This window comes from Podarcis gaigeae, assembly GCF_964106915.1.
Source record: "Podarcis gaigeae genome assembly, chromosome: 5".
NCBI lineage: Eukaryota > Metazoa > Chordata > Lepidosauria > Squamata > Lacertidae > Podarcis > Podarcis gaigeae.
This window is the reverse complement of record NC_139681.1, coordinates 4924819-4940028: the sequence shown is the minus strand read 5'-3', so window position 1 is coordinate 4940028 and position 15210 is coordinate 4924819. Positions and strand designations below refer to the sequence as shown.

General features: G+C 39.4%; 1 protein-coding gene across 3 annotated transcripts in view; it reads right to left on the bottom strand.

Annotated features, from left to right (window-relative positions):
- Positions 1 to 15210, bottom strand: part of PACSIN2 (protein kinase C and casein kinase substrate in neurons 2) — a 53182-nt gene continuing 37972 nt past the window's right edge. The window contains exons 7-11 of one of the 3 annotated variants that reach the window (XM_083738824.1): positions 14108 to 14228; positions 11158 to 11279; positions 4711 to 4827; positions 3974 to 4170; positions 1 to 2135 (exon numbers count right to left, since the gene is read on the bottom strand). In XM_083738824.1, coding sequence (XP_083594950.1) covers positions 2023 to 2135; positions 3974 to 4170; positions 4711 to 4827; positions 11158 to 11279; positions 14108 to 14228 — 670 coding nt within the window. In that variant the 3' untranslated portion in view covers positions 1 to 2022. The remainder of the gene's footprint in view (positions 2136 to 3973; positions 4171 to 4710; positions 4828 to 11157; positions 11280 to 14107; positions 14229 to 15210) is intronic. The other 2 variants (XM_083738825.1, XM_083738826.1) reach the window with 2 other exon arrangements.

The following is a 15210-nucleotide window of genomic DNA, read 5'->3' as shown; positions in this document are numbered from 1 at the left end:
TTTGTGTTCAGCATATTTAAGATTTTATTATTTTTAAAATAGTGTACTATACAGAAAAATACTCCAGACTTATTTTTCACCACTTGTGGCAAATCTACTGTTCATGAACAATTATGCTGGAATATTATGATGGCAGCGATCCAATACTGAACCTTATGCAATTGAACTTCATATGTTAATAAATATATTGATCTCCAAAAGCAAATGTAATACCAGGAGCACTTACAGCATTTTAATTGCCAAAAATTTATTTCAATTACAGTGTAGTTCCCTAAAATAGCATTTCTACTTATCGGATAACATTTAGATTTTCTATAAAGCAACTTGTTCCAACATGTTCACAATCCAGCTATTTGATCTCCTACAAATGTGTACAATTTCACGCTTTTACAGTTGATTTGCAATTTCAAACAAGTAGATTTTACAGTGTTCTGCTACAATAATCCACGGTGGGGCTACTGCGAGTTTACATTTGGAGCCACGATTCTACCTACAAATATTAATATTAGGATGTAACTACTATGCTCATCTTATTTGAGAATCAAAGTCACATAATACTTAGGCCTCACTCCAGTGTACTGTGGATGCAGGGCCCACAGAAAGATCCCAGGAATGCATAGCGGAAGACTGGTCTTCTCCCCCCCCCCGCCCCCCCAGGCCTTTACAAGGAGTGGGAATCTTATGCGTAAGTTGCAACTCCCCATGCAGCCCTCACTCCTCCACCTCAATCACGGAAAGGGAGATTGGGGTGGACAGGGACGTATTATGTGTGCATGCAGGTCTCTTCCTTCAGAAATCACTCCCTATGGAAGAGGGTCAAAACTGGGCTCCTATATCCTTATGACAATCCCTCCCAGCTACTACATCCACAGTGCACTGGGTTGAGCAGCTGATCTACTTTATGTTTAAATGAGTAAGCACTGTCAAAGCACAATTTAAATATGGTATAATTTAAATGGCTTGCTCTAAAGCTGCAACGTCCCACTGACATGGATAGCAAACTCACATTTACTCGTGCTGGACTCCCCCTTAAATCTAATGCATAGACAATAGGCTGGCTAATAAGGATATGCTCTTTAAACATTTGAATATCAAATTATATATACACATGTGCATAACTTAAAGAGCATCTCAATAAAAAAAGCATTAATCTATTTTACAGTCTTTTGCTTGAAAAAATAATCTTCGTAGACGTTTCCAAATTGCACAAAATCATTAACATCTTGCAAAATGTCAATTTCTCAGCAAGAATATGATGGAAATAGGTTTAAATATTATACTTTTAGAAATCCACTTGGAAGTCGTAATTTGGAAAATTCATGTTTCTGGTGCCAAAATGCATCAATGGCATTCCAAAAACCCAAACTAACATTTGCAGACAGTATGCTACAATGTTATGTAACAGACCCAATTTGGCATTTTACACCATTAAGGCATGCTAATAACATGGAAAAGTTAACAGTACAATGTAAACTGAGGAATAATCAAATTCATAACTTAAGTAGTAGTAGATGAACCAGGCATGAAAAGATGGCAGGCTACATAGTCCTTAAATTAAAAAAATGCATCTTTCAAATATTGCTAAGAACAGATAAAAAATTGCAATTAAAAAAACAAGTTGCAATTTATTGCAAATTATTATAGGTCACTTAAAAGAAGTGATTTATACAAGAATCAATGCAAGCCACCACCCAGAAAACTGGGACTGAGGCAGCAGCAAATTTGAAAATATACATAAGGCATGATAAAACAGTAAATTGGCAATAAGTTTTAAGAATATCATTTTCTTGCCAACTAAATTTCCACTCTGGCCTGGTTATTTTGTGCTGTGCATAAGCTGCCAACCTTTCCCAGTTTCAGTCTGAATTGTTATCTTGTCCCCTGGGAACACATATTTCAATCCATCATTCATTTGCATTAAAGGAAATATATACAATTTCAACACATTTCAGTTCTCTTCATGGCGGGCCACCAACTGCATACCGACTGACAATTACTACAGCACTTCTATACAATTCTTTGTCATTGGATTGCCTCGACATAGTTTGCGGGATAGAGTCCAACTTGTCCATTGTCCAAGCGGCCTTTGCACCAACCCTGTTCATCTTCATCTTCTATTTTAGTTAGCTCTTCCCCTGTGAGGAGAGAAAGTAATTTCAGAACCCCAAAAATAGCTACTCCCCTGGAGTGTTTGAGGAAAATCGGTCTTCCCATTGCAGTAACAGTACTGCCTCTTCACCCAAAAGCGTCAGAGCATTAGAAATCTGGGTTTTATTACATTGCTCCTCCCATCCCTTCAAAAATAGTAATAATCAAAGCATCCATTGAAGCACCATGTTAACTGGATAAAAAACACCAGATATCATCATTTATTATTATTATTTATTGATTTTATAAGCTGCCTTATACCTGCTGGTCTCAGGGAATTGGGGATATCAGGGAAATTAGTTGCTACCAGTTCTGAGTGTCGGGCCAGCTAGTCAGACACAGCTGTGTAATGTCAATGTGTGTATAAGACAGTGGTCCTGGGGGGGAGGGTTTTGATTTTTTTAGGCAAATATTTTTGGGGAAATGTTTCTGGACAGGCCTGGGATAAGAAGGTTGCAGAGCAGGTTTAAATCCCCTAGAAAAAAGGAGCTCTCCAAACTGGGTGAATGGGCACTATAATAGCAAATGTAATTAAAAGTAAACAAGTAGAAAGTGAGGCCCATTGGGGCGAAAAATCCTAATATCACATATACACTCATGGGGTACGAAGGGGCAGTGACGGACTAGGATCAAGAAGCATTTTTAAGATTTTGGTCCTGTGTGCCGCAGCTGTAAAAAGGTGAATACCGTGGAACGGGATTGAAAACAAAACTGGCAATATCATAATGCCATTATACAAATATATGGTGCAAATAAATGCACTTTGACTACTGGCATTTAATCTTTTAAAGGATACTGTAGAAGTGAAAAGGGTTCAGAAATGGGCAACCAAAATGATCTCTTGTGAGGAAAGCTTAAAACATTTGGGAGTTTTGTTTTAGGGAAAGGACATGTAATGAAGGACATGATAGAGGTACAGTGGTACCTCGGGTTAAGAACTTAATTCTTAACGTGAAACTATTCTTAACCTGAGACACCACTTTAGCTAATGGGGCCTCCCGCTGCCGCCGCCCGATTTCTGTTCTCATCCTGAAGCAAAGTTCTTTACCCAAGGTACTATTTCTGGGTTAGCAGAGTCTGTAACCTGAAGCGTCTGTAACCTGAGGTATCACTGTATATCAAAATTATGCCATTAATTTGATTTTAATTAATTTTTATAATGAAATGTTTTTAGAATGTTTGATTATTTGATTGTTTGATTATTTGATTGTTGTTAGCCGCCCTGAGCCCGGCTTCGGCTGGGGAGGGCGGGATATAAATAAAATTTATTATTATTATTATTAGTATTATTATTATTAGTAGTAGTAGTAGTAGTAGTATGGGGTGGAGAAAATTTTCTTTCTCTTTCTTATACTACTAGAACTTGCAGTCATTCCCTGAAGCAGAAGGGTGGGAGATTCAAAATGGAATACTTCTTCACTCCACAAAAACTAGGGAACTTGGTTCCACAAATTGTAGCGTTGTCCACAAACTTGGATGGGTTTAAGTTGGCGATGAGACCAATTCATGAGGGTTAAGGTTACCAAAGAAGGCTAACGTTGGACCTTCCCTGTCAGAGGCAATATCCCAAGTGGTGAAGGAAGCTGCCTTCCAGTCCTGCTTGCAGGCTTTCCTTAGGTTGGCCAATGTGAGAACAGAATGCTGGACTGGATGGGTCCTTAGTCTGATCCTGCACCCAGGCTCTTATGGTCTTAGAGATGCTTGTGGCTAGCATTGACTCTTATGTACCTCTGCCATTTGCTATTCTGTTTCAGGCAGCAAAATGTTTTGGGCCAATCCTGCCTTGCATCTTTTTAAGGCAGAAAAAGAAGTAAAGGGTATTTACCAGTCTTGAAACTGAGTTCATCAAGCTCTTGACCTTCATAGTCATACAATGCCCGTACTCTAACTTCCATCGTAGGGGATGTATCCTCATCAAATGGATTTGTTTCTGCTGGAGCATCATTGGATGAAAAAGGATTGTTGGTCTCCTCATCGGACCAGTCCGCAGAGTAACTTTGGTTTTTCTCCGAGCTGCTAACACTAAACACACGGAAAAATTCTGTTAGCTTCCCTGATACAAGTAGCTTGGCAGGGGGTGGGATATCAATTCTATATATCCCACCCCTTGCCAAGCTACTTCTGGGCACCTGCTTAGCAATGCTGTGCTTTGCCCCTTTTCACATCACAGTGCCCTTAGAGACAATAAGAGTGAACATAGAGGTTATGGACCACCAAGAGAAACATCAAGGCCAACATGTTCATTTGAGGGGAAAACGTGAAACGGTGAGAAAGGGGGGGGGGAACACCTAGTGAGCACAGCCAGTAGCAAAGATCCAGCAGTAGTTTCAAAGCACATGACCACAGTTAATATTTGTGGAACCAGTGAAGGAAAACCAACCAGAAAACAAAACAGTGACAGAGCATTGGGAGGTTAGTCGGGCGGGTTTGCAACAAAATAACCATTCAACAAGGACTTCATGCATTGTGCAACATAAGGCTTTTGTAGAAACCCGGAGTTGGAAACCCTGGATAGGAAAAGTGTAAGTATAAAAAACAGTTTGAGAACCGTCTTTCACCAACTTTTTGATTTTATTGTCCTCCTTTTCACTGACAGTACTTCCAGTATCCTCTTCATCTTCAAAGGGATTGTAACTTGACTGAACTGACTGCACTGTGTCACCCGGAACACTAACACTGCTATTTGGGAGAGAAAAATCATGAAGGTGACCCTGCCATTTCACGGAGTCAATATACATGCAATTCAGAACAGAGCCATGCACATCCTTCTCTTTGGATGGCTTTTCCCAACACTTACTTAAAACGGAAACACGTCTCTCCTTCTGCCAAAGCCATTTCCATCTTATTTCGCTACAGAGACACTTCAGAGTCCGTGTCACACATGTCTGACCTGCCACTATAGAAGCCAGCCTAGGATCCCAGTTTCAAGGTGGCTTCTGAGCATATAATGCTTAGCAATAAGAATGGATACATTGATTCTGATTCACATCAAATCGTAGTTAGCGCTAGCCAGGGAAGTATGGAGTCCACAAAGTGGGCCGTGCGCTCCAAATCAGTCTTGATAGCAAGGACTTTAAAAAGTACAGCAATTAATACCATTTTCAAGGTTGCAGTGCATGTTTACATTCTGAAGTCACTTACCAAACAGACAAGCCCATCTTGTGGAAAATTAGAAAAAATTAACATTAAAACCAAAAGATGAACAAATCAAACAAACTATCAAAACGTTACAAACACAATTTTATATGTTGGTGAATCAGGAAGAAGAATAGAAAATAAAACTTATGGATGTCTTGACTTCCTATCGGCTGCAGGGGCCATTTCGGGCGCGGATGTAGCCTCTTGGGGAAAATCCGAGCTTAGCAGAAGATTGGAGTTTCACATGGGCACTGTGAGCTCTGGTAAAAAAACCCAAAAGTGAGTTTTGGGTGCTGGGGACCCAGCGGCACCCCTGGCGTATCTCCCCTAAGGCAGACAAACCAGTAAAAAGGTTTGGAAACCCGAGGGGATGGAGGCGCGGGTGCAAGGGGTCTACTCGCTACTTCTGCTGAGTGAAGCCTCTAGTTCCGATGGCAAAAGGCAGCTGACATTTCCCAAGATTAAAAGCTAATCCGAAGGCAAGTGGAGAAAATTTGGACTTATTTGGCAAAAGAAGGAATTCGGAGAGCTTTGAGGCGCAAACAGGGAGTCCGTCTCACTGCTGACGAGAAAATGGCGCAGTAAGTTTTCTACCACAAAATTGAAAGTATATCAGTGCTTTAGCTACAAACGGAGACAAGTGGCTATAATAGCTAACCCCCGTCAGCCCTTTGGGGAAGGGGGGAAATAGCTATATAAAGACACTCAGAAGAATTGAAAGTTTGTTGCAACAAAAAGTTACGGGATTAAGTAGCCGCTTGAAAGCACTGAGAGGGGTGGAAACCCTGCCGGCTTTGCCGAAAGTGACTGGATAATGGAAATGGAGAAAGACGTAACAAACCAGCATTCTGCCGCTATAATTTCCCAAAGGGCTTGAATAAGAGACTTGCCCGTGGAATTTACTTTTTATTTCTGGACACGCAATATTTGTTGCTTGATCCTGATGCATTGGGAGACGTGGCTTTAAATCTGAGGGAACTGAGATCTGCTGGTGTACTCCAATATCATTACTGAGGATTAGGTCATTGAAAAACCCGAAGAGGGGGGTTCTTTAATAATTTTGGATCCTGAGGACTATTTTTTTATTGGTGGTTGTGACTTTAAGAATTGGATTAGGCTGAATGGGCAGCTGAAGAGAACAGACAGGAGGAATTCAAAACAGGAAGAGCCCAGAATAGACACTGCAGAGATACTGGCAGATATTCGGAAAGATATAAAAGATACTGAAACAATCTTGGATAGTAAATTAGATAAAATGGATGGAAAAATTGATAAATCAGTGGCAGAATTAAAAGGCCAATTGGGAGAGGTAAGGATAAAGACCCAAGCCCTGGAGGAGACGGTGAAGAAAAGAGTGGGCTCCCTCTTGTTGTTCTGGCTTCTGAGATTCAGAATATTATTTTCTTGTTTTCCTCCTCCAAAAACTAGGTGCGTCTTATCGTCTGGTGCGTCTTATAGAGCGAAAAATACGGTAATTTGTATACAGGAAACACATGTGGCAAAAAAACATGAAATAATTCTTGAAAATAAAAGACTAGGAAAGGAATATATTTCAGCAGATGACAGTAAAAAAAGAGGGGTGGCCTTATACATAAAGGAAAAATATGAATCTCGTCAGATTTTTAAGGATGATAACGGAAGGATAATAGCAGTGGAAATGGTAGCACAACGGGAAAATTTAATTATGGTGGGAATCTATGCACCGAATGACAAAAAAGCGGACTTTTACAAAGAACTAGAAGAGAAGCTGTTTGATTTTATGGACCAAAAAATAATAATAATGGGAGACTTTAATGGGGTAGTTTCCCCAGAGATGGATAGAACGGAAAGAAAAAAGGTAACGAATCAAGGGAAACTGCCCAAAACATTTTTCACTTTGGTGGAAAATAATGATTTAATAGACACATGGAGATTAAAACACCCACTTGAGAAACAATTTAGCTACTTCTCAGAACCAAATTAGAGTGCTGGTCGGATTGATTATATATGGGCTTCCAGAGATTTGGCAACGAGAATAATAAAATCTGAAATTCTTCCGAAAACTATGTCAGATCACAATGCAACAACACTGGAATTGAAAGTTAAGGAGGAGACTTCATTTAGGTGGAGATTGAACGAGGGGTTGCTAGATAACCAGATAATATTGGAAAAAGCACAAAAGACACTGAAAGATTATTCTGAGTTTAATTTAAATAAAGGAGTGGACATTAATGTGGTATGGGATGCCTCAAAGGCTGCAATAAGAGGATTTTGGATACAGCAGAACTCAATTCAAAAGAGAATGAGAGAGAAGAAAAAAGAAAAGTTGTTAAAACAGATAATATGTAATGAAAAGAAATTAGCAACTAATCCAAAAGATAGCCAAGCTAAACAAAACATAAAAATGTTGCAGAGACAGTTCTCGATATTAATAAATCAAGAGATCGAATGGAAAGTTAAATTTTTAAACCAGAGAAGCTTCGAGTTCGCAAATAAACCAGGAAAATTGTTAGCCTGGCAACTAAAGAAGAGACAAAAGCAGAATACGATAACAAAACTAATAGTGGAAGGGAAAACAATAGAAAATCCAGGAGAAATAAGGAAGAATTTTCAAAGATTCTATAAACAATTATATAAAAAAGAAAAAGATGAGGAAAAAATAGAAGAATTTCTGGAAAAGAACAGGTTGCAGAAAATTCCCAATGACAAAAAGAACCAACTCAATTTCATTATTACTGTGGATGAAATAAAAGTAGCAATAAAACAAGCAATAATAGGAAAGGCACCAGGACCCAATGGCTTGACAGCCAAATACTATAAGAAATGTGTGGAACAACTGTAAGTTCCGTTAATGGAGGTAATGAATAACATTTTAATGGGGAACAAAATTCCGGAGACTTGGAAAGAAGCCCATATTACGCTAATTCCCAAACAAGACATGGACTTAAGGCAGGTGAAAAATTATAAGCCAATCTCACTCCTAAATAATGATTACAAATTATTCGTCAGTGCTGTATATTGGCAAATAGACTTAAAGATGTATTGGGAGAGGAGATTGGAAAGAACCAAACTGGATTTCTATCTGGTAGACAGATGAAGGACGTTAGAAATATAACTGATATAATGGAATATCTGGACTCCAGGAGAGACAAACAAGAAACCCTAATATTTCTGGATGCTGAAAAAGCATTTGATAATGTGTCTTGGCATTTTATGAAAAGAAATTTAGAATTTATGGATATCAGTGATTTTTTTTTAATGGTATTCAGGCTATTTATTCAGAACAATATGCTAAATGGATAATTAATAATATCCTCACAGACAAATATGAGAAAACAAAGGGAACCAGATAGGGGTGCCCGCTATCGCCATTGTTATTTATAACAATACTAGAGGTCCTGTTGAAGAAAACAGAAGCAACAAAAGAAATAAAGGGGATTGGTGTAGACTCAAAAGAATTTAAGTATAAGGCCTTTGCCGATGACGTTGTTTTGACTTTAGAACAACCTATGCCCAGTGCAATAGAAGCTTTGAAAAAGATTGAAGAGTATGGGCAATTAGCAGGCTTTAAGCTCACCAAAAATAAGACAAAAATATTAACTAAAAATTTGGACAGTAAAAAAATAGGAGAACTACAACAAAAAAAGTTAAAATACCTAGGAGTCTGGCTCACATCTAAGAACATAAACCTCTTTAAAGACAACTATGAAAAGGTGTGGAATGAAGTGAAGAGAGATCTAGAGATATGGACTAGAATGAAATTATCAATGATAGGTAGACTCTCAGCTATCAAAATGGACGTGTTACCAAGACTGCTGTTTTAATTTCAGACAATTCCGGTTATCAGTGGAACAAAACAATTTAACGTATGGCAAAGAAGATTCTCCAAATTTATCTGGCAGGGAAAAAAGCCAAGAATTAAATATAAAATATTGACAGATGCAAAAGAAAGAGGTGGTTTTTCCCTGCCAGATCTACAAGGCGGCGTGTTTCTGTTGGTCGAGAGAATGGATAACCTTAGATAATTCAGATATATTGGACTTGGAGGGATTTGACAACAGATTCAGGTGGCACGCCTACCTGTGGTATGATAAGGTCAGAATGCACAGAGGGTTTTTGAATCATACTATTAGAAAATCATTGTATGAGGTGTGGAGCAGACATAAAACATTATTGGAACGCAAAACTCCAAGGTGGCACTCTGGGCCCTTTTACCTTGCCCTTTCCCCATTTCACATCCCTCACCACCAGCTCAGCTCTGGGCCTCCTTGAGAGCTTTTGCTTGGCCGGAATGTGCCCTTGAAATGTGCGAATCCCTCTGGGTGGAGAGCTTGGTCTGCAGAAACCTGATGTGTAACTGCAACATAGCCTAGAGTGTCACATGCCCACCCCCACTCCATGAAGACTGCTTATGAAAACCCTTGATTAAAAAAAAAAAAAAAGATTCACTACTCCTTATCTATTACCTCAGCTGGTCAAACTTTAACTACAAAAATCCCAGAAACAGATGCTACCTTTCAAAGCTGTACTAAAAGTTCTTTAAAGCTTGTGTTATTCCGCAGCTATACCTAGTTCTAAGCAATTTCACAAGTGAATGACCAACGCCAAATTTCTCATAACAGGTCTTATGTATAGGCACTAAGGAGACTATAGAAGGGGTGGGGAGCTTGTGCTCAGTTTCTTCATGGACTACCTTCCAGAACCCACAGGCAATGCATGTAACGCTTACCTTTGTACAGTATCTGAAGAAGTGTGCATGCACACGAAAGCTCATACCAAGAACTGACTTAGTTGGTCTTTAAGGTGCTACTGGAAGGAATTTTTTTTGTTTTGACTATGGCAGACCAACACGGCTACCTATCTGTAACTGGTGCTTTGTACAGTAGGTTACATTCCAGCCATACCAGAGTAAAGGTTTCCACATTCACCTTGTCCATCCAGGCAAGCAAGAGGCATTAATGGCCTTCAATGACACATGTCAACCAGGCCAGAACATCCAGGTTGGGCACAAAGCACAACTAGTAAGGGATGTGGCCAGGAGAGCATCCTGAGGGACAGGGGGGCCCCCGGCCTGAGGTTCTTGATCCCTGGATTACAGCTTTGTAAACTATATGCATTAAGACACTAGGACCTCCAATTAAACAGACCTGTAGATAGGAAACGTAGAAGGAGGACCCAGCTTTTGAGCGTGGGAATGTATTTTGTCAGGGCATACAACTTCCTGCTAGCTACTGCTCTGACTCAATATAAAACTTACCTCCATCTGTTTTCAACAAGGCCAAATGTTGAATCGATTTGTTGCAAGTCTGTTCTTTTCCACAGATTACTACTTATTTGCCTTATTCTGGAATCTAATCAAAAATTTTAAGACTCCGCTGTTTAGTTTGGTTGACAAACGGACTGCCAAAACAAGTCCTATTTATTTACATAGATTTTAAATGAATGTATGCCTGCTTCTCTACAGTTCTGATGGGACATTAATTCCAACCCAACTTTGGCAAGAGACTGGGAGTACGGTTCTGGCGCTCCTACCCACGTTTCAAACAAACCAGAAAAAGCATGTTTTTCAGAATGTGGTGACTTCCTGGCTCTGGGAAGTTAGAGATATTTTCAAGATATCAACCTTCCGGGGTCAAGAAAAATCCCATATTCAAACTACTGCAACATCTCCCAGTTCAGTCAGTCATTCACTTCTTCCCATAGTAAGGGAGCAGGAGAGGGGCCCAGGATTAAGCATGTCAGCTCAAGCCCACTCCCTATCTCTCCTTATGTGGAAATAGGTCCGAATAAAGCCTCATTTTCCAAAACTACATGTTTCCAGTATAATCCAAAATACAACCTTTTGATACTTAACAATTAGTGCTAAAAGTTAATGGGCTCGTGATCATGTACCTGCTGTTTTTGTTGTGCTGTGGAACTGGTTCTGTCTGGCTAATACCCGTCAGAGTTACTCCATCTGCAGCTTTCTTCTTCTCTCTTCTACTAAGAGTGCGATTCAGATCAGCTGACCAGTCCTAGAAAATGTAAGCGAGAAAAGGCGTTTTGAATCAGCTTATCTCCAGAGACCAACCCCCATTCTTGGGTCAAAGGGGCAATGGCCTTTGTGTGTCTTAACCCTGATTCTAGTCTTAAGTCATTCATATCTGTATTATAGCTAATAATAAAAAGTGAGGGGGTTATTGCTTATGCTTGTTATTATGGTATTTATTTTTGAGTTTTTATATTGTAAACCACCCTGTGATCTTTGGATCAACTTTAGCCTGGAGATATTCACTGTCAGGGAACATAAACTGGCAAAATCTAGCAAACAATGCCTTTGCCCCATGTTCCCGCTGACAGGGGCCTTTTAATGTCCCACTCTATACTGTGGCTTGGGACTCCCTGGAATTGCTGAAGCTTAATCTTCCTTCTTTTCCCAGTTCAGTCAAGTCAACACTGTATTGCTGCCCAATTGGCTCTGGAGAGTAAAGTTTAAGAGTCCTTATAAGCAGCACTGTAGCATAATAAACCACCTTAAGGAAATCCTTCCGTAAAGGTTCATGGTCATTTCAGGACTACTTCACTCTTTGGACAGCTCTTGTTTCCTAAACTATAACTGACGTTAAATGCCTGAAATCAGATGAATCCAGGGCTGCCTTGCGAGGAGGCACTCTGCAAAATCAGCTTTTCAAATTCCCAGCCCATTTTTGTACCTCTGAATTTTAAGCAATTTCAGAGGGTTTGGCTGGACTTCCAGCTTTGGGTGGATTTTCTGCATCCCTACACTCAGTAAAGCCTCTGTGGTCAAGGAAAGTCTTCCCTTTCAACCTCTTGGATCTTATCCTGACACTAGCAATTCTCTGTTTCAGACAGAGCAGAAGGAAGCCAAGATCTAACCCACTGTTTTCTGATCATCAGTGTATCTGTGCAGCACTTTGCAATGGTAAACCCCGCTCAAAAGGGCTTGCAGGTTTCCAACTTCTACCGCTGCGTGTCCCTCTTTCCTCACACAAAATGCCAAAGCTCCACTATGCAGCCTTCTTTGAATCAGTGCTGCCTTACTTTTCATCCCTCTCCACACCTCCCCACTCTGGGACACCTTTTCTGGGTGCCTTGGCAGAAAGGCAGTATATAATTAAATATGAGCTAACCTAGCTTTTTGTTTTACTGTCTCAACAAAAACTCTAGCTTCTGGAAAAGCTTTGATCTCACAGCTGTTGCTCCCTCCAAACTACCTTAATTCAAATTATTTCTTAAATCCTTGGACGAAATTAAAATTCCTTAACTGAAAATTGTTTCTAAGTAGCAAGGAAAATTATGTACACAGGAAGTAACCATTCACAAAAAAGCTGAAAATTGTACAAATAGCTTGTGTCATTTGACATGTTTTCATGACCATTTAGGCAGTCTGAGTTATAGAATTAGCTGTAAGTAAATCTAGAAAAAAAACTTACTTCATCCTTGTTGCATGAAAAATAAACAAACAATATTTATTAGGACAGCATTTTATTTTAAGCATTTTAAAGCCTGACATTCATTTAAAAACAAAACAAAAAGAAGCTTCCAGCTTGGAGTTTAAAGCAAAAAAATTAAATGCAAACAAATTAAAACAGTAGAACCGATGGGAAAACAAGCTATAACATCACAATCTATAACATGTAATTTCCATTTTGGACAGTGCTACACAATTGCATACCCAACACAGAATACATATAGAACATATATTAGTATAATTTATAGCACAGTTCTCAGAGTGTTTACTCAGAAGTAGGCCTGATTGTATTCAGTGGAGTTTACTCTGGGTAAGTGTGCAAAGATTGAAGCCTTAAGTTTAAATGCATTTTCCAGCTTTATTCCATCAGGAAGAAAAATACTAGAAATACTGAAGAGTATTTTATCAATCCAGCTAATTTTAAATAATGTTTTAAACATTGGTTTACTTTTGTAACCCGCCCTGGGGCAAAGGGTGGGTAATAAATTATAATAGTTTTGAAATGCAATTTCTAAAATGCAATTGTGGTTGAGTCCAGGCAAGATAAATCCATAGTTCTCTTGCCAGAACTGTAAACATCTGCAACTACATAACCTTCCTACAACAGTCTTTAAAAAAAATTAGCATAAAGCAATGTTAAATTGCCATTTGCATATTATCTAGCTCACAGTGAAAAAACATTACCAAGGCAGCAATAATTTGCTAATATTATCCTGATAGCACATGGCAGCACTTTGATTTCTTGCATGCTTTTTTCACATAGGGTATTTGGTAAAAAGATCTGGTTTAGCTTACACTGAAGGCTATAATGCATTTGTATTGGAAGCCATTTTAAAAGGACATAGATTTCACACCTCTTTAAAACAAAACAGCAACATGAGGATATTATTTCACTTAGTTCATTCCTAGTGTATTCTTCCAAACAAGAACATGAGCCAAACATGATCAAGATTCCGAAGGACAATCTCTCAACTGGCTAAGTCACAACCTGAACCATAAAACTGCTGGTTAATTCTGAATACAGAAACGTTACAACAGCAGTTTCCTTTTGCCCACCAGTCCCTCCTATGGTACCTGGCAAATGTCCAGTAATCATTATGTCAAAGTTGCTATTCTTACTCAGTTCCTCTTTGCACTAGCGTAGCCTCTCGTACACTGAACATGCCTCCTTCAACATACCCACATCTCCCTGGATGACAGGCACCCTCTTCCCATCCATTCCAACGAGAGGAGAGTCACCAAGAGCTTCCCTCTGTCAGAGCGTGGCAGCCAGGGCAGATGGAGGTGCCTTTTCCCCCATTGAGGGGGGCATGGCAGCACCATTTGGTGGTCCAACCAGGAAAAGGCTGCAAGAGAAGATCAAGTCCTTACCTCAAACTGGGGCCAGTTCATGGACATGCCTGGACCATGATTAGCTCTAAACCACCTCAGATCTTCAACAGTGTCTGCTGCTTTGATGTTCTGCTCCAATTCACGATAGATATTTTTATAGCTGTTAAGTAATACATGCTGATTTAGAAGTTGCAATGAGCAAATCAGAAAAGTTTCAGCTATACAATGTTTTGCCTAGGTATTATTACATAACGCCTGCTTGAAGTTCGGTAAAATACAGACATGTAGTAGATAGAAAGAGGAGTAATACCTTTTTAATCAGATCTATAAGCAGCTGATGAATATTTTCATACCACTGTTTTAACAAAAAATATTAACCTTTTATGTGCAGTTAAACATATTCATCATCAGCTAAAAGAGAGAGAGCTTTGTTGCTTCAACCCATATTAGTCAATCTGGATGGAAAACACAAACCAGATCAACTGTAGAATTTGTGCAAACTTTATTGTGAGAGTATTTCCCAAGGGCAAGGTGAATTCTGTTATTAGATCTGCACATCTACTAGGCATTTCACTGTAGCACCAACAGACTTACTATTTGGTATTACTACTTAAATACGAACTAGCAGAGAGAAACATTTGACAAATGTTTAACACACAGGCTGTTTTTTTTACTAACAAGGGGATTGGGGATTTCACTACTGCACTGCACACTTCAGCAATAAAACTGAGTCTAGCAACATACCTGCATCCACTTTAGTCTGATAACTGAGGGGGAGAAAAATCCTAAAAATAAGAAGTTTACTTCATAGTTTAATCAAGTAATAATAAGCAAAAAAAAATCTGGTCATGTGTTTTAGCTGTTAAACATATTTTCTAGAGGCGTATAAGCAGCTGATCAATAATATTTGGAAAAAACGCTTTGAAGCTGGGTGTGAGCAAGGGCATCTTTCAGTGACCAATTGTATTTATAAGTACCGTATTTTTCGCCCTATAGGACACACCATCCCATAAAGCACACCTAGTTTTTTTGGGGGGGAATAAAGGAAAAGCCCAAGCTTCCCCCGACCCCAGAACAGGCAACTCTCCGCAAGCCGTGGGAGCCCGGCGCCTGGCTCCCGCGGCTTGCGGAGAGCTGCATGA